The sequence below is a fragment of the Bufo bufo genome, chromosome 2 (genome assembly GCF_905171765.1).
Source record: "Bufo bufo chromosome 2, aBufBuf1.1, whole genome shotgun sequence".
NCBI classification, from domain to species: domain Eukaryota; kingdom Metazoa; phylum Chordata; class Amphibia; order Anura; family Bufonidae; genus Bufo; species Bufo bufo.
The window spans coordinates 460,932,629-460,951,415 of record NC_053390.1 but is presented as its reverse complement, the minus strand read 5'-3'; the positions used below and the strand labels follow the sequence as shown (position 1 = coordinate 460,951,415).

The 18,787-nt window shown below is 43.7% G+C and overlaps 1 protein-coding gene across 4 annotated transcripts in view; it reads left to right on the top strand.

Annotated features, from left to right (window-relative positions):
* Positions 1–1,267: 1,267 nt before the first annotated feature.
* Positions 1,268–18,787, top strand: part of LOC120989502 (kelch-like ECH-associated protein 1A) — a 38,928-nt gene continuing 21,408 nt past the window's right edge. Inside the window, exons 1-4 of one of the 4 annotated variants that reach the window (XM_040417645.1) lie at positions 8,443–8,670; positions 11,744–12,550; positions 13,665–13,718; positions 13,863–14,341. In XM_040417645.1, the coding sequence (XP_040273579.1) occupies positions 11,987–12,550; positions 13,665–13,718; positions 13,863–14,341 (1,097 nt within the window). In that variant the 5' untranslated portion in view covers positions 8,443–8,670; positions 11,744–11,986. Of the gene's footprint in view, positions 1,444–8,442; positions 8,671–11,743; positions 12,551–13,664; positions 14,342–18,787 lie in introns of those variants that run through there. The other 3 variants (XM_040417643.1, XM_040417644.1, XM_040417642.1) reach the window with 3 other exon arrangements.

The following is an 18,787-nucleotide window of genomic DNA, read 5'->3' as shown; positions in this document are numbered from 1 at the left end:
CGGTCATGTGAACGAGCCCTAAGTGAGAGGTTGTGTTTTGTCTCACTCCTAGTACTAGGCTTTAAGATACAGAGACTAACCATCTCTGCGTGATCTACCAAGAGAGAACCATCTTTACATTCAAATACTCATAGAGAGAGGGAGAAAGGAAATTCCAGAATCTGTAATGGCTTAGAAAACAGGATTAGTAAGGTACACTGGTATCAAAAGCTAAAGACATTACTGCTGTGAATGGAGTACAGCTAAAACACCAGGTGGTCGTTCATATCCCTGAATCTGTACGCTGTAGTAGCATATTACAGCTATCTTACCAAAAGTATTATTGGCAGCCTCAGATTCTGCAGAGGAAGAGTGAAGGAGTACATTAAATCTAAACTTGGCATATGCCTATGAAGGAACATCTGGGGGACGATTTGCACTGTACATTGTTGGAACTGTGTTCTGAGACTGTTGGAAGTATTACACCCTTCATTTTGCACTACAGCAAAGAGACATTTATTTAGTTAAATCTGGCCTGGTTACTGACTCCATTGTGATCCCTGCCTTGCACCCATACACTTAACTTCAAGGGCACCCCACTTACCAACAGGCAGAAGCCCCGGTTATCCAGTTGTGTGACTGCCCCATTGTTTTTTGTACAAGAATCAATAAGAATCTTGCATAAGCAGTGGACTAAATTAGGCATTAGCAATCCCTTTATTCACTAATTCTTATGTAGCTGTGTAAAGCCTCTAGTTACAGTATGCCATGAAAGCAGCCCATTGTTTTATTTTAGGGAAAGAACATATGGGGACATTTATCAAACTGGTGTAAAGTAGAACTGGCTTACTTGCCCAGAGCAACCAATCAGATCCCACCTTTCATTTTTGACAGCATCTCTGGAAAATGATAGGTGGAATCTGATTGGTTGCTATGGGTAACTAAGTAAGTTTTACTTTACACCAGTTTGATAAATGACCCTAATAGATCTCCAATAAAAAAAATAAAAATAAAAAAAATAAAATAAATAGAGACACCTAATGGAGAGCTATTGATTAAAAAGAAAGGCACCCTAGCACTCATACAATAATAATAAGAAGCATAATAAAATGCTTAATTGTACGTATTAAATGGGTGTAAAATCAACATTAGAAGTGCAGAGCAGTGCATAAACTGCTGGCTGGACTGCACAGCTTTGCCTTCTCTCCTACAATGATTTGGATGAGTCATTGTGACTGGATAAGTGCCAGAGAGCGCTCATTGCTCCCGTGCACACCTACATCTGAGCTCTACATTACTATTATCTGACTGAGGGGAGGTCGCTGCACTGTAAACTATCTAAAGAATGGCATGTCTTTTCCCATGAGAATTGTCAAGGAGCACTACTATACTTCAGGAGCCTGTGTGATCATTTCAAGTACTAGTGCTTCAGCCAGAATTTGGTCTGATTCTATGTCACTAAAGGTAAGTGTTCCTGGATGTCATTTGGACCGGATTATATACCACTGTGTGTGCTTTTCTATGCTTTCCAAGGATACATTTTAGGAACATGAAGGAAAACCCTTTGCAGCCTATTTGTTAGCTCACCTATTCTACACCTTTTCCATCACAACATACCAGCCTGGATAATATGAGCAATAAAGGGTGTAGTTTGGGGGAGTTGTAAGGGGAGGGGGTCTGTGGAAGGACACCTGGGCCACATAGGTTCCAGGCTTTATATTCATTCTTTTGTTAGGCATACCTCTAAGGGACTGTCCAGGAGCACAAATAACTCCATGTTTTTGAATATGCATTGCTCAATGTACGGATGTAGCAGGGTTAAAACACATGCTTTATGAGACATGTTATCTAAACTAAATGCAACTAAATGCGTTAAGCAATTGCTTTTCAATGGCTTTTGTTTCAAGATAACGCGATGAGTTAAGAAATTTGAGTTAAGAGTGTGTGTGTTACCCCTGCTACATCTGTATGTCCCCAACAGTGCAAAGCAGCTTATAGGAGCCAGGGCTGGAGTGCTGGTTCCTGTCCTGCCAGTGTGAAGAAAGAAGACGTCCTGGCTCCTGTGTGATGTCTCCACAAATATGACTAGCAAAAGTGATGATAAGGTGCTGTATTGAAAGGATATTTACTCTTAACCCTTGTTGGGTAGAGTTAGAAAGCACAGTGCATGAGCCTTAGGCCTTATGCACACGACCGTTCCATTTTTTGCGGTCCGCATCTGCAAAAAACGGAAGCCGCCTGTGTGCCTTCCGCAATTTGCGGAACGGGCAGCCCATTGTAGAAATGCATATTCTTGTCCGCAAAACGTGCGGGGCCGCGGAACGGAGCAACGGATGCGGACAACACACGGAGTGCTGTCCCCATCTTTTGCGGCCTCATTAAAGTGAATGGGTCCGCATCCGAGCCGCAAAAACTGCGGCTCGGATGCGGACCAATACAACGGTCATGTGCATGAGGCCTTAGAGAGACCCCAACTGAGACACACATGTTATTTTGTGTCCTCCTCTGCTCAATAACATTTCTCAAAATGGATTGATACAAATGTAGCCAGCATTAAAGTCATACCTGAAGCATTATCACGCTAAATTATCTCACTAAGGCTACTTTCACACCTGCGTTCGGGTGTCCGCTCGTGAGCTCCGTTTGAAGGGGCTCACAAGCGGCCCCGAACGCAGCCGTCCAGCCCTAATGCATTCTCAGTGGACGCGGATCCGCTCAGAATGCATCAGTCTGCCAGCGTTCAGCCTCCGCTCAGTGAGCGGACACCTGAACGCAGCTTGCAGCGTTCGGGTGTCCGCCTGGCCGTGCGGAGGCGAGCGGATCCGTCCAGACTTATAATGGAAGTCAATGAGGACGGATCCGCTTGAAGATGCCACCATATGGCTCAATCTTCAAGCGGATCCGTCCCCCATTGACTTTCAATGTAAAGTCTGAACGGATCCGTTCAGGCTACTTTTACACTTAGAAATTTTTCTAAGTTATAATGCAGACGGATCCGTTCTGAACGGATGCAAACGTCTGCATTATAGGAGCGGATCCGTCTGATGAAACATCAGACGGACCCGCTCCGAACGCTAGTGTGAAAGTAGCCTTACTTTGCTTAATTATGTAAAGCTTCTAAAGATTAAAGGTGTTGCTGACTTACCCTGCTGGGAAGGTGCACTATCCCACTGATTTTGGTGCTGGCTACATCTGTACATACTGTTGATAATGGGAATAAGGCAGATTGTGGCAAGGGCACCCACCTACTTCCCCCCTCTTTGTAGGAGGCCCAAAGCAGTATAGCAGAGATGGTAGTATGGGTCCATCCTAGGTAGAAGGTTCTGGTCAGATATAGTGTGGCGTTGACAGCAAACAGTCCATGGAGTTCAAACAAATGCAAGAGGTTCTTAAGCATAAGAACATAGGACCAGATTTATCATTAGCTCAAGTCAGAATAATGGAGTGAAAATCGCTTAAACTGCACAAAAATTTGCGACTTTTATTGGCTCTGCACTATGCTCGCCAGTTTTATGAGAGTAGGCGTGTTTTCTTATGTAAATGAAACTCTAGACAGATTTACTATTGCGACTATTTAAAAGTCGCAAAAAAGTCGCAATTTCACTCCAGTGAGGACCATGCTTATCTTATGTGATTTTTTAATAGAACATGCGACTTTTTCGTAAAGACGTGCGACTTTTGTAAAGCTGCTTACTGACGGTTAAACTGCTACCGTCAAACCACATTTATTACAGTCTTAAAGGGCCGATCTTCACTTAGCCGCCTCTTCCCAAGACTGTGGCACGACCCTCGAGGCAGGCCACAGCATGGATGTCACAGATCAGCCTGACAGCTATGTCACACCAATTACTACCATCACTGGTCACATGGCAGAATTGAAGAACAAAACCTGGTTGTGGTGAGAGACAACCCTATGTAAAAGTTACCGGCTACACAGCTCCATCACCAAGCAGTGTCATCAAGCGGACTCTAACCACTAGGAGTCCTCCCTCCCATGGCCACCAACTACACATAACTATATGTAAAGAAAACAGCCATCCTTTATTGTTCTGACTCAATAACTCGACTGAAAATGTGAAGCTCTTGAGATGGTATGGCTATGGTAGTCTGTATTGAATAGGTATTTACACCTTGAAATCTATCAGGCAATGTAAACTCAGCTAAAGAGGTAAGTATCCTGTCACGTAACAGGGCTGCGCACAGTAAGGTCACAGTACAATGGAGACAAGAAATAATAAGTGTAGCCCCAGTCTCACCCAGCCCCTTTCCGTGCTTATTTGCACAATCATCCTAAGGCTACATTTACACGACCGTAAGGCCCCTTTCACACAGGCGAAGATTCAGCGCGGGTGCAATGCGTGAGGTGAACGCATTGCACCCGCACTGAATCCGGACCCATTCACTTCAATGGGGCTGTTCAGATGAGCGGTGATTTTCACGCATCACTTGTGTGTTGCGTGAAAATCGCAACATGTTCTATATTCTATCGTTTTTCACGCAACGCAGGCCCCATAGAAATGAATGGGGCTGCGTGAAAATCGCATAGCACCCGCAAGCAAGTGTGGATGCAATGAGATTTTCACGCATGGTCGCAAGGAGATGATGTTAGTAAATTGATAAAAGTCAATTTACTGTATTATTTTACTTTATAACATGGTTATAAAGGAAAATAATAGCATTCTTAATATAGAATGCCTAGTAAAATGTGGCCTGAGGGGTTAAATAAAAAAACTCACCTCATCCTCTTGTTCGCGCAGCCGGCATGTCTTCTTTCTTCAACATTCAGGACCTTTGATGATGTAATCGCGCTCACCACGTGGTGAGCGCAGTGACGTCAGAGCAGGTCCTGCTGAAAGAAGGTAGAAGGATCTTCTATCTTCATTAAGAAGGACCTGCGCTGACGTCACCACGATCACCACGTGGTGAGCGTGATTACGTCATCAAAGGTCCTTTTGCAGGTCCTGAAAGATGAAGAAAGAAGATGATGCCGGCTGCGCGAACAAGAGGATGAGGTGAGTTAATTTTTTTTTATTGCTTAACCCCTCAAGCCACATTTTAGTAAGCATTCTGTATCAAGAATGCTATTATTTTCCCTTATAACCATGTTATAAGGGAAAATAATAAAATAACCCGAACTTCAGTGAAGAAGTCCGGGTTCGGGTCTGGGTACCACATTCAGCTTTTTCTCACGCGCGTGCAAAACGCATTGCACTAGCGTGGAAAAAACTGAACATCGGAACGCAATCGCAGTCAAAACTGACTGCAATTGTGTGCCTACTTGCGCGGGTTTCCCGCAATGCACACGGTCCGTTCCACGTTTTGCAGACCGCACATGGTCAATGCTATATAGAAAATGCCTATTCTTGTCCGCGGCTGCGGACATGCTCTACATTTTTGAGGGTCGGGGAAAAGACAGACACACAGAGGACAAGACGACAATGAGCAAGCAAAGTCAGACAGTACCAAATCACCTAGATTCATTTTTCCATCACATTATTCACTGCTCGTTTCCATGGTAACAACCACCCTGCAATCCAGCAGCTGTGGCCGTGCTTGCACATTCTAGAAAAAAGTTCCGGCCTATGCTCACCCCTGCAGTCCCAGCCAGCAGAGAATACGACACTTTTTCCTATAGTGTGCAAGCATGGCCACTGCTGATGGATTACAGGGTGGCCGTAACCCCTGAATAAGAGTAGTGTATAATGCGAAAACGAATAAAGCTAGCAAAACAGGCAATAACAATGCATTAGTAAGTACTATATGATAAATGCCACTTGCTGAAGTGAGGCAGCCACTTTACGTTATTAGCCATACATAACATAATACATAAATATTGTATGTGCATATAGAAGCACATTTATAATGGAGACAATGTGACCAATGAGTGCTGTGTAGCCTGCGCCCCATGTAATGTACAGCAAGTGCATGTCGTTGTGTTATGCGACCGCAACTTGGGAGCTTTTGCGACTGTCGATTGTAGTTAGGCAGGTAGCAGCACGATCCCATTCACTGACATTACTTGCAATACAATGGTTTGTATTGATTAAGGACATATAGATTGTCCAGAACGCGTTTACAGTCAGGGTGCTGTGATTATTCTTCAGTACTGCAAGCACTTACAAAGAAAGGATTGTCATAGCTTTTCAGAGCGGTGCTGGTTTTCACTTTATTGATAAGGCTACTTTCACACTCGCGTTTGTATTATCTATAACATAGCCAGGACGGATCCGTCTTGAACAGCATTGAAAGTCAATGGAGGAGGGATCCGTTTTCTATTGTACCAGATTGTGTCATAGAAAACGGGTCCGTCCCCATTGACTTACATTGTGTGTCAGAACGGATCCGTTTGGCTCAGTTTCATCAGACGGACACCAAAACGCTGCAAGCAGTCGTTTTGGTGTCCTCCTCCAAAGCAGAATGGAGACGGAACTGAGGCAAACTGATGCATTCCGAGCGGATCCTTTTCCATTCAGAATGCATTAGGGCAAAACTGATCCGTTTTGGACCGCTTGTGAGAGCCCTGAACGGATCTCACAAACAGAAATCCAAAACGCCATTGTGAAAGTAGCCTTACTTGCAATACGGCCAAAGTCATGGTCTAGTCCAAAGCCTAAACCTCAACAAAATGTAAAATATAAAAAAAAATTGCTGGATGTAATTTTATCTAAATAGTTAAATAAGTCTAAGGCCTCATTCGCACGAAAGTGAAAAATGGCCGGCACATGGCCAATTTTAGGGCCAGCTGAAGTCTATGGGGCCGTTTTCATGGCCAGACAGACCCCACTGAAATCAATAGGCCCATTTTCAACGGCCATATAGACAAGAGTGCACCGTCTAACGGCCATTAAAATGGCTACAAGGGCCTTTCAGGGGTTACAAAAGTCTATGAAATTCCTTTTTCTGTGAAATTTGTCATTTAAAATGGTTGCCGAGAGGCCATTAAAAATGGATAGAGGGCCGGGAAATAGAGGCACACATTGATGCAAAATGGCCATGAAAACTGATCATATACCCAGACACAGCTGAAACCAGACATACCCTTATTTTCACCCTGGCAGCATCCCCGAGGCTAGCATCGGAGCGTCTCATGCTCCGATGCGCTCCCTTGCCCTGCGCGATCGCTCTTTTGTTTATCATAACACACTGCCGGGCGGAAACTTCCACCCGGCAGTGTGTTCGGTGACGTCACCGTCTCTGATGGGCAGGCTTTAGCGCTGCCCTAGCTGTTTGACTGGCTAGGGCAGCGCTACAGCCCGCCCATCAGTGACGGTGACGTCACCACGATTCCTGTCATACCCATAGAGAGGCCCGGTACGTCACCGGAACTCCTAAAAATGCCTTTGCTCTGCGCAATTTAGAACAGGGCAAAGAAGAGCATCGGAGCATGAACTTCTCCAGTGCTCAAGTCAGGGGGGCTGCCTGGGTGAAAATGGAGATATGTCCCGGACAACCCCTTGAACTATCGTGTAAATGCAGCCTTAGGGTACAGCCACACGGTCAGGATTCCTGCTGCCATTTTGGAAAGCCAGAATCAGGAGCGGAACATAAAAAGGTGAGGAAGTATAAAATACAGACATGATGTCTCCTTTTCCCTCCTGATTTTGGCTTCCAAAACTGCATCAGGAGACCTGACCGTGTGCCTGTGTCCTAAGGTCCGGTTCACACGGAGGCTTTTGTCCGTGACAATATCTCCCACAGCTGCGCTGGGCTTTCTGCCGTGGGCTTTCATGCGGACCTGCTCTAGGTTTAGCTGCCTTGAATGGGGTCCACGTGGTAACCGCGCCAAAAATGGACCTGTACATTCTTGGCACAAACTTAAAAAACCACGTAGCAAAAACCCTCGGCCACAGCCTTCCATGGTAAAAAATGGAAAACCGTTTCAGCACAGATTCGACCCAGATTTCAGCACCGAATCACTGCTGAAACCGGTGCCCCAAATGCCCCGTCTGAACCGACCCTAAAGCTTCCTATGTGTGTACTTTCCCATAGAGCCTGTCACATGTTGTGTAACCGCAGCTCCAGCCTCTCACCAGTTGCCTGGAGATTCAATATTTAGAGACATTTGCAGTGAAAACTGCCGAGTCACCGCTGTAATTCCAGTCAGCAGAGAGAGCTTTGGACCCGCGTCATGTCTGGCGGGCGCTCACTTTCAGGCTTGTTTATGATGTTTGCATGGCGGTCGCACTATTTTCACATTATAGAATGACTTAGTGGGTGGACAGACACAAACTTAGGGCTCATGACACTTCATGGAGAGATGCTCTTAATGGCGGGAGGACGTTTCTTTTCCGTCAACTACAGTTCCACGTTCTATAAAGTATGCTTTTCTTGCACCCATCTAATAAAATGACTTCTGTGCTCGTGACCTGCATAGCAGGGGTTAATGAGGAACTCGGCGCTTGCGGCGCAATGATTCAGGGCTAGGACAGCTTGGTGTGGGTGACAGTGCAGTAAATTACTGCGCCCAGCTCCACAGCAGCAGGCACCTTTCCCTGTGTGGCTCCACTTTGTGACATCCACTTTGTGTTCCTGCACACAGATTATTAAGAGCTTTCACTTCTGGAATGGGAATGTACTGTGACTTCAGAAGAGTCAGCCAAAGTAAGCCTAGATTGGGGCAATGGAGAATCTGGAGGTGAAATGCAACAAAGGAAGACCGAACGGTTCTGGAGAGTGGGCCTGGAACACAAGGTATATACAGCACTTCTCTTTTCATTTCCATCACATCCTGGGTCTCACAGCCTGACTTCCTCTTTTCAAACTGAGACACAAATGCATAGTTATTTCCGCAGCCATTCTGGCATATGGGAAAAAATAAAAACTCACACTCATGACTCTGGGAAGTAGTGCTAACCACTATATATATATATATATATATATATATATATACACACACACACACAAAATCATGAGGGAAAAAGGAGACCTCATATCTGGCCTTTATACTTTCTCACCTTTTATGTTCCACCCCTGATATACTTCAGCCTCAAAAATTAGCTGTTATATGGAGAGTGCTGCATCAGAAAGGACACACACCCGAGAAAGGAAACACCCCCAGAGCTGCCAGCCTGAAGAAAATGGAGCAATGAATGGGGGGGGGGGAATCTATGGATCCATATACAAACACATTCACATGACCGGTTGACTGATCCAGAAAGCACGGGAGCGGCCGTGTACACACCACTTCACGTTGCGGACCCGTTGACTTCCATATGTCTGCGATCTACAAGATGTGGCCAAACATAGGACTTATCTTTTGCAGTGTGGAGGCACGGATCCCAAAGCACACGGAAACGCACAGAAGGGCATTAGCATCGCAAAAGATAGGAATGTCCTATTTATTGGCTGCATCTTGCAGATCGTGGACCCATTGAACTCAGTGGGTCCGCACCAGGGTACGGGGTGCACACGGTCTGTGCCCATGTTTTGTGGATCCGTGGTTTGCCGTCAGGCAAAATCACAGTCTTGTGGGATGCGTTATTCGGTACAGGACTGGTTCTAGCTTTGTTACAAAGAGATTGTCATGTACTATATCACATCGTTTTTTTTTTACATCAGTCATGACATAACACCTTTAATGAAGTTTTTACATGGTGCCATAGCCTCTCTCTCACAATATTCAAAGGTGTACCGCAAAGTCAAACATATATAATATTCATGATATCAGTATGTAGAAATACAAGTTTACTTCCAGTCAGTGTAATGATGAATGGAATGAAAACCCTAACAATTTTCTCTCATTGTGTTTTATAAGCAATTGTAAAAGTAGTATTTGTTTTTCGGTGTCTGCACCCATTTTTAGTCTATTTGCTTCACTGCCTAGCTTTTGGAGATACTTTTAAAACCCTTTCCAGCTTCATGCAAGTCAACCATTCTTAATCGTAGGTTTTCTGAGAGCTCTTTTGTGCGAGGCATCATTCACATCAGGCAATGCTTCTTGTGAAAAGCAAACCCAGAACTGGTGTGTGTTTTTTATAGGGCAGGGCAGCTGTAACCAACACCTCCAATCTCATCTCATTGATTGGACTCCATTTGGCTGACACCTCACTCCAATTAGCTCTTGGAGAGGTCATTAGTCTAGGGGTTCACATACTTTTTCCACCTGCACGGTGAATGTTTACATGGTGTGTTCAATAAAAACATGGTAACATTTAACTCTTTGTGTGTTATTAGTTTAGGCAGACTGTGATTGTCTATTGTTGTGACTTAGATGAAGATCAGATCACATTTTATGACCAATTTGTGCAGAAATCCATATAATTCCAAAGGGTTCACATACTTTTTCTTGCAACTGTATATTGATGCTCTAATACATGCTCGAGGTCACCAAAGGGTTTGTCTGGACAGCTAAATTTCAATAAAAAAAAAGGCCTCAGAACAATGTGAAATAATAAAATTAGTGAAACTCACCTTCCTAATTACTCACCGCTCCCGTTCCATGTCTTCCCAGTCCCCTGTTGGTCTCTACTATCTGGTCCCTCTTGACATACAGCTGGGCTGAGCAGCCATTTTTTCTGTTTGTGGAGAGGGACCAGGAAGCATTGGAAAGGGAGCTGTTTGGGATTGGTAAGGTTAATATTTTTTGGGCTATTGCTTGACGGGTCGATCCTAGATATATTTATTTCTTTGTTGATCATGTTAGGGGCTTTGTTAGGCTACTTTCACACTGGCGTTTCTGGGTCTGCTTGTGAGATCCGTTTCAAGTCTCTCACAAGCGGCCCAAAACGGATCAGTTCAGCCCCAATGCATTCTGAATGGATAAGGATCCGTTCAGAATGCATCAGTTTGGCTCCGTTCAGCCTCCATTTCGCTCTGGAGGCGGACACCAAAACGCTGCTTGCAGCGTTTTGATGTCCGTCTGACGAAACTGAGCCAAACGGATCCGTCCTGACCTTTTAATGTAAGTCAACGGGGGCAGATCCGTTTTCACTGACACAATATGGTGCAATTGAAAACGGTTTTGACTTTTTTTTTTTTATAGAGTAATGCAATCAGTTCTGAACGGATACAAACGTTTGCATTATCAGTTCGGATCCGTGTGTGCAAATACCAGACGGATCCGTACCGAACGCAGGTGTGAAAGTAGCCTTAGTTAATATTTCCCTAATGGGACAATGGACAGCATCAAATCGATTAATGTATATTATATTTAACATTGCAATTATTTATTCTGTTTTATATACACTTAGGCCATAATTGAGGTTTTTCTTTTAATATACTGTGTACCATATAGTATGACTGATCACCATCTCTACCTGCCTGTGTGCCCAACAATATATTTTCAAAGATGAAGGTTTTTTCTCGGGCTCAGACATGTCCTCCAAGCAGGATATGTTGGCTAATCTCTCAATTTTACACCAGTACGAGGGTTACTAAGACCGCAGAGTGCACCTGTCTTTGTTTTTGTAATATTATTTTTTACTGTTCATCACATTCACACATTTGCTATCCTGTGTAGGATGTCCATTGTGGTACTTGTGGTCCGCTGCAGGCATCCTACATTGTATGCATTTTTGCTGGGGATTGCCATTGGCAGCGGACGACAAGTGCAGGATCTGCCCCCCGGTATAGATGCGCCACTGCATATGGGGTTGAGCACTTCCTGCTTTTCAATACCACGCCAATCTGTAGTTTGTATAACTACAAGTCAGTTTATTTCTACTCCACTGCATGTATGATGCATTAATAATGCCGCTCAGAGTCGCTTTGTCACCATCACACATTTATTAGTGAATGTTCTTTTTCCCTTTCTTTTTTTTTTCAGCACTTTTAAAGTGTCATTTATTGGGACACATCTGCACAAAAAAATATATGAATATCTGACATGATTTGATCAGATCAGTCTGGCCATACAAATACCAACCAGGACATTGGACTTGTGTCAGCAATAACTTATTTACTTTGAAAGGCAAACTGACTATTGTGTTGGTTTATAATTTAAGATGCAATGAGCATGAAACATAATGTCATATTTTAGATGTTCTCTAAGTGAGCTGCAAGCCCGAGGATGTTATGTTCAAGGAAGAAGAAATGCAGTCTCAAGCACAGCACAACTATCGCGGTCCCTTCTATGAAAGGCCATGGCTACCTGGATTACACTATTGAAAACCATTCTTCAAAAGCTTTCGAAAAAATGGATGAGCTTCGAAAAAATAATCAGCTGTGTGATGTCCTCATAAAAGTTATTTATAATGGGCACGAAGAACACTTCCCAGTACATAAGATTGTGCTGGCATCTTGCAGTCCCTTTTTCCGGGCTATGTTTACCAATAACTTCCGTGAGTGCTATGCCAAGGAAGTCACCATTAAGGACATATGCCCCATAGTAATGCAGAGACTAATAGATTTTGCCTATACGTCGAGGATAACCGTTGGAGAAAAGTGCGTCTTGCATGTGCTCTTAGCTGCCATGAGATACCAGATGGAGGATGTGGCGAAGGCTTGCAGTGACTTTCTGATGAAACACCTTGAGCCCAGCAATGTCATAGGAATCTCCAACTTTGCAGAGCAAATAGGATGCACAGAGCTGCATAAAAATGGAAGGGAATACATCAATATGCACTTCAGCGAGGTAACTCTTATACCTGTATTCCCTTCCTGTTATTTTATGGTCAGCGTCAAACAAAAGGAATCATTTACCCACACTAAAAGCTTTAGCAAAGCAGTAGTGTATGTCCAGTATACTACTCTTTAAAATGGGCTTGCCGCTTCACCTGAAATGCCTGTTTTAATAAAGCACACCTGCAGATCAAGAAAAAAAGATTTACATTAACTGGGGAACGAACGTGGCGCCCTCCTCATCTTTTCAGCTGCAGGTCTGCTAATTCTCCCCCTCTGCCCTTCAAGATGGCTGCACCATTTCTCAGACTTCTAGGGCATACTGTGCTTCAGGCTCTTGGATTGGTCAGCCCTGTTCACATGAGCAGTACTGACCAATCCAAGGGCAGAAGGAAGTACAGTATTTTGAGCTACCAAACACACAGACTGAGAAGGGGTGCAGCCATCTTGAATGGCAGAAGAGGAGCTTGTGAACTGATCCGTCTGCAGCTACAAAATATGAAAATGAGGACACCATGTAAAAATTCAGTTTGTTCTCCATTAAAGAGAACGTGTCACCAGTGACCTCCCGATCAAACTGTTTGCATAGACACTTTACATTTTACATACGGTAATTTGCATATTAAATATAACAGACATTTCATGAGAGCTGACGAGTCCTATTTCAAGAGGTATTTTGGCTTCAGCAAATAACGACTATTTCTGGTAGAATGAAAAGTTAGACATACTTTGCGAGTCAAATGCTCATGGTGCTCAAGATCTCTGTTTGCTGTCATTGTATGGGATCCTTAGTGGTTTACTGCCCTGCTTAGGGCTCTGGCAGTACTTGGCTTGTTGCTTTGTCTTTGCACAATTTGTTTAGTTCCTTCTGTTCCTCAGCCAGTTCTTTGCATTTCACCCATAAGCCCCTTGTTACATTGATAGTTATACACATGAGTGAGATCTACAGTGGAGATGTTTTTAGGACCATGACAAACAGAGTCTCCAGGTAGACCCTGTTTGGGGTTCATACCCTTCATTTTGTAAGTATGGGGAGATTTGTCCTACACTTTAACTTTAGAATGGAATGTGTAGCATTAATATAAGTGTATGCATTTATTATGTCACCATTATTTTTTACATTTCAGGTTACAAAGGAGGAGGAATTTTTAAATCTTTCTCATTGTGAACTATTGGACTTGGTAAGTCAAGAAAGCTTGAATGTCCTCTGTGAGACAGAAGTGTACAATGCTTGTGTGAGATGGATGCAGTGGGATTTGAACAACAGAGCTCAGTATTTTTATGTGCTGCTAAATGCAGTTCATCTTTACGCTCTTCCACCCAAGTTCCTGGCCGTTCAACTAAAGCAATGTCCCATTCTAAATAAGGAGAACTCTTGCAGGATGTATCTTTCCAAGATTTTCCAAGAAATGTCATTACACAAGCCTCTCCCACCAACAAAAGTACGGGGCAACCAACTAATCTATGTTGCTGGTGGCTACCTTCATACCTCATTGAGTTCAATGGATGCTTATAACCCACAGACTGGGGAATGGATTAAGCTGGCTGACATGGTAGAACCAAGGAGTGGTCTTGCAGCATGTATTGTCAGTGGGTTGCTCTATACTGTGGGTGGAAGGAATCATTCCTCAACAGACAATACAGACTCAAATTCTTTATCCTGTTTCAATCCGCTAAATAATCAGTGGACATCAATAGCACCAATGAATGTTCCGAGAAACCGTGTTGGAGTAGCAGTAGTTGATGGTGCCATTTATGCTGTAGGAGGCTCATCTGGATCGGAGCACCACAAAAGTGTTGAAAGGTAAGTGTCAGAAACGGTAATGCTTAGTGTAATTTGGTAGAAGAATCTTTTGTATAGTTGTACAAACGGAAATATGTGCACTATATAGAGATTTCAAATTATGCCCTGCTATCGGGAATCAGTGTTACATTAGGGTGTGGAAAAGAATTACAGAAGTCCTTCCCTAGGACTCTCTTATAGGGGCCAATGATTGGAAACAAAGTCCGTTCACCCAATAATTGGCTCTTGTAAACATGGAACCTTGTGTAACCAACATTGCTTTGGGTTGTTTAATCACTATTTTCTGTAATTTTTATTTCTTCATTGCATTGAACAAGGCAGCCAGTTGCAACTTGTGACAATTAGGCTGAGTCCACATCAGCGTTCAGCCTTTTTCGTTTTTCTGCTCCGTTATAGGAGCAGGAGAACATAAAGGATGGATTTGGCACATAACGGAGCCCACAGGCCCCATAGACTATAATTGGGTTAGTTAGGATTGCGCTCGGAGGCAGATTTTTGAAGCAGAGACAAAAGTCCTCCATGCATTGTGCAGTCTGGGGGCTCCATTCGGCTCAGTTATGTGCCGAATCCATCCTTTCCGTTCTCCTGCTCCTATAACAGAGCAGGAGAATGGTAAGGCTAAACGCTAATGTGAACTGAGCCTAACCTTAGTACAAGAATGACATCTGAGATACCTGTAAGAATAGGATACTTAGGTAGAAACCTTAGGTGCATGGTATCAATATGACTACCTGTCTCTCATATTATTTAGATATACATAAGTGAAAATAAAATTCCTGTCTTCACTTAGAGTAAATGAAGCACTCAAAATCCCACATAATAATGCTTTACTCATGAGCAGTCTACCTAACCACTTATGCCAGGCATGCTCAACCTGCGGCCCTCCAGCTGTTGCAAAACTACAACTCCCAGCATGCCTGAACAGCCTACAGCAAGGCATTGTGGGAGTTGTAGTTTTACAACAGCTGGAGGGCCGCAGGTTGAGCATGCCTGACTTATGCCAATAACTCTATCGCATAGACATGTACCCTTCCAGCAGGGATGGGTCTCTTATGATGGTTGGTAAAATTCAGTCCCGAGTAACAACCTGAAATGCAGCAGGTTAGGCTACTTTCACACTAGCGTTCGGGGCTCCGCTTTGTGAGCTCCGTTTGAAGGGTCTCACAAGCGGCCCCGAACGCATCTGTCCAGCCCTAATGCATTCTCAGTGGACGCGGATCCGCTCAGAATGCATCAGTCTGGCAGCGTTCAGCCTCCGCTCCGCTCAGCAAGCGGACACCTGAACGCTGCTTGCAGTGTTCGGGTGTCCGCCTGGCCGCGCGGAGGCAAGCGGATCCGTCCAGACTTACAATGTAAGTCAATGGGGACAGATCCGTTTGAAGATGACACAGTATGGCTCAATCTTCAACGGATCCGTCCCCCATTGACTTTCAATGTAAAGTCTGGACGGATCCGTGCAGGCTACTTTCACACTTAGATTTTTTTTTAAACTATAATGCAGACGGATCCGTTCTGAACGGATCCAAACGTCTGCATTATAGGAGCGGCTCCGTCTGTGCAGACATCAGACGGACCCGCTCTGAACGCAAGTGTGAAAGTAGCCTAACCGTGTAGATTTTAAAGAGTACCTGTCACCACAACATTTTTGAAGTGTTACAGCTTTCATGAACAGCGCTCAAACATTGTGGGAGAACAAACTGGTTTGTTTACTTGAAATAAACAGTAACCATTATCTGTAACCCCACAAAGATGGAGAGCACAACAGACAGCATTTTGCATCATAACCAGAGAGTAGATACTGTCAGGGGGTCACACTCACAGATATCTTCATGGACACCAGGATTTAAGGGCCAAACTGTGTTTTATTGCGACACATCCACGTAAACATAAACAGTTTTACTAAATAAACTCCTGCCCGGCTGGGCTCTGCCTAAACAGAATTATGATTTCCCTGACTCGCCTATAGTCTCAGATTTATATTCAGGGTCTCAGGCTCCAAGCCCAAGTCTGTCAGCTCAACAAACACGGTTCCACATTGGAAAGCGATCAGGCGCCGCATAGCCTTGTGGCCCCTCAGTCCTCCAGAGCCTCTGCTCCAGGTTCACACACCCTTCCCCAGACTGACACACTGAGGGTGGATTTATGCCAGAATGATTAGGGTAGGCTTCACCTGCGCTCACCTCAGGTATGAGGGAATACCCGTCCTGGGAGGGTGTGTACCGGCAGCTCCCACTGCCAAGCCTAACTGCTAGTCCAATTAAAATCCAGCCCAGAATACAACGCAAACAAAACTGTGCCAGCAAACTATCCTTTGCTGAGACCACTGCACACTTCTGGATTTTAGTTATCTTACCCAGCTGAGGTACCCTCGCTCCTGCACTGTACACCTTGCCACAATACACATGAATAAACACTGATGGATAACACAGCTCAGTCTACTTTCGGGTCAGCATAATACCATATCATATGGTACATGAAAATGCCTTTCTAACAAAGCTAGAACCAGCCCTGTACCTGACATGGATCCAGAGATCTCCCCATTCATTGCTCTGCTAGATTTATATCAAACTGACAGCTCAAGGGGAGGGTCTTTTCTGCTGTAGCTAAAGGGGGCGTGTCTCAGCTCTCCCTATCACAGCTCAGGAGGCGGACACTGAGCATGTGCGGGCTTCTCAGTGAACAGGTCAAATAAATAAGAAAAAAACTAACAACAGATGGCACTAAACAGATACATTTTATTGAATAACTCAGCAGTTTTTAACCACTTAAGGACCACAGGTTTATACCCCCTTAGTGACCAGGCCCTTTTTTACAAATCGGCACTCCACAACTTTAGCGGTTTATTGCTCGGTCATGCAACTTACCACCCAAATGAATTTTACCTCCTTTTCTTCTCACTAATAGAGCTTTCATTTGGTGGTATTTCATTGCTGCTGACATTTTTACTTTTTTTGTTATTAATCGAAATTTACCTATTTTTTATTTATTTTTTGCAAAAAAATGACATTTTTCACTTTCAGTTGTAAAATTTTGGGAAAAAAACGACATCCATATATAAATTTTTCTCTAAATTTATTGTTCTACATGTCTTTGATAAAAAAAAATGTTTGGGTAAAAAAAAAATGGTTTGGGTAAAAGCTATAGCGTTTACAAACTATGGTACAAAAATGTGAATTTCCGCTTTTTGAAGCAGTTCTGACTTTCTGAGCACCTGCCATGTTTCCTGAGGTTCTACAATGGCCAGACAGTACAAACACCCCACAAATGACCCCATTTCGGAAAGTAGACACCCTAAGGTATTCGCTGATGGGCATAGTGAGTTCATAGAACTTTTTATTTTTTGTCACAAGTTAGCGGAAAATTATGATTTTTTTATCTTTTTCTTACAAAGTCTCATATTCCACTAACTTGTGACAAAAAATAAAAACTTCCATGAACTCACTATGCCCATCACGAAATACCTTGGGGTGTCTTCTTTCCAAAATGGGGTCACTTGTGGGGTAGTTATACTGCCCTGGCATTCTAGGGGCCCTTATCTGTGGTAAGTAGTTTGAAATCAAAATCTGTAAAAAAATGGCCGGTGAAATCCTAAAGGTGCCCTTTGGAATGTGGGCCCCTTTGCCCACCTAGGCTGAAAAAAAGTGTCACACATCTGGTATCGCCGTATTTAGGAGAAGTTGGGGAATGTGTTTTGGGGTGTCATTTTACATATACCAATGCTGGGTGAGATAAATATCGTGGCAAAAGACAACTTTTACCATTTTTTTATACAAAGTTGGCATTTGACCAAGATATTTATCTCACCCAGCATGGGTATATGTAAAATGACACCCCAAAACACATTCCCCAACTTCTCCTGAATACGGCGATACCACATGTGTGACACTTTTTTGCAGCCTAGGTGGGCAAAGGGGCCCACATTCCAAAGAGCACCTTTAGGATTTCACAGGTCATTTACCTACTTACCACACATTAGGGCCCCTGGAAAATGCCAGGGCAGTATAACTACCCCACAAGTGACCCCATTTTGGAAAGAAGACACCCCAAGTATTCCGTGAGGGGCATGGCGAGTTCCTAGAATTTTTTATTTTTTGTCACAAGTTAGTGGAAAATGATGATTTTTTTTTATTTTATTTTTTTCTTACAAAGTCTCATATTCCACTAACTTGTGACAAAAAATAAAAAATTCTAGGAACTCGCCATGCCTCTCACGGAATACCTTGGGGTGTCTTCTTTCCAAAATGGGGTCACTTGTGGGGTAGTTATACTGCCCTGGCATTTTAGGGGCCCGAATGCGTGAGAAGTAGTTTGAAATCAAAATCTGTAAAAAATGGCCGGTGAAATCCGGAAGGTGCTCTTTGGAATGTGGGCCCCTTTGCCCACCTAGGCTGCAATAAAGTGTCACACATGTGGTATTGCCGTACTCAGGAGAAGTTGGGCAATGTG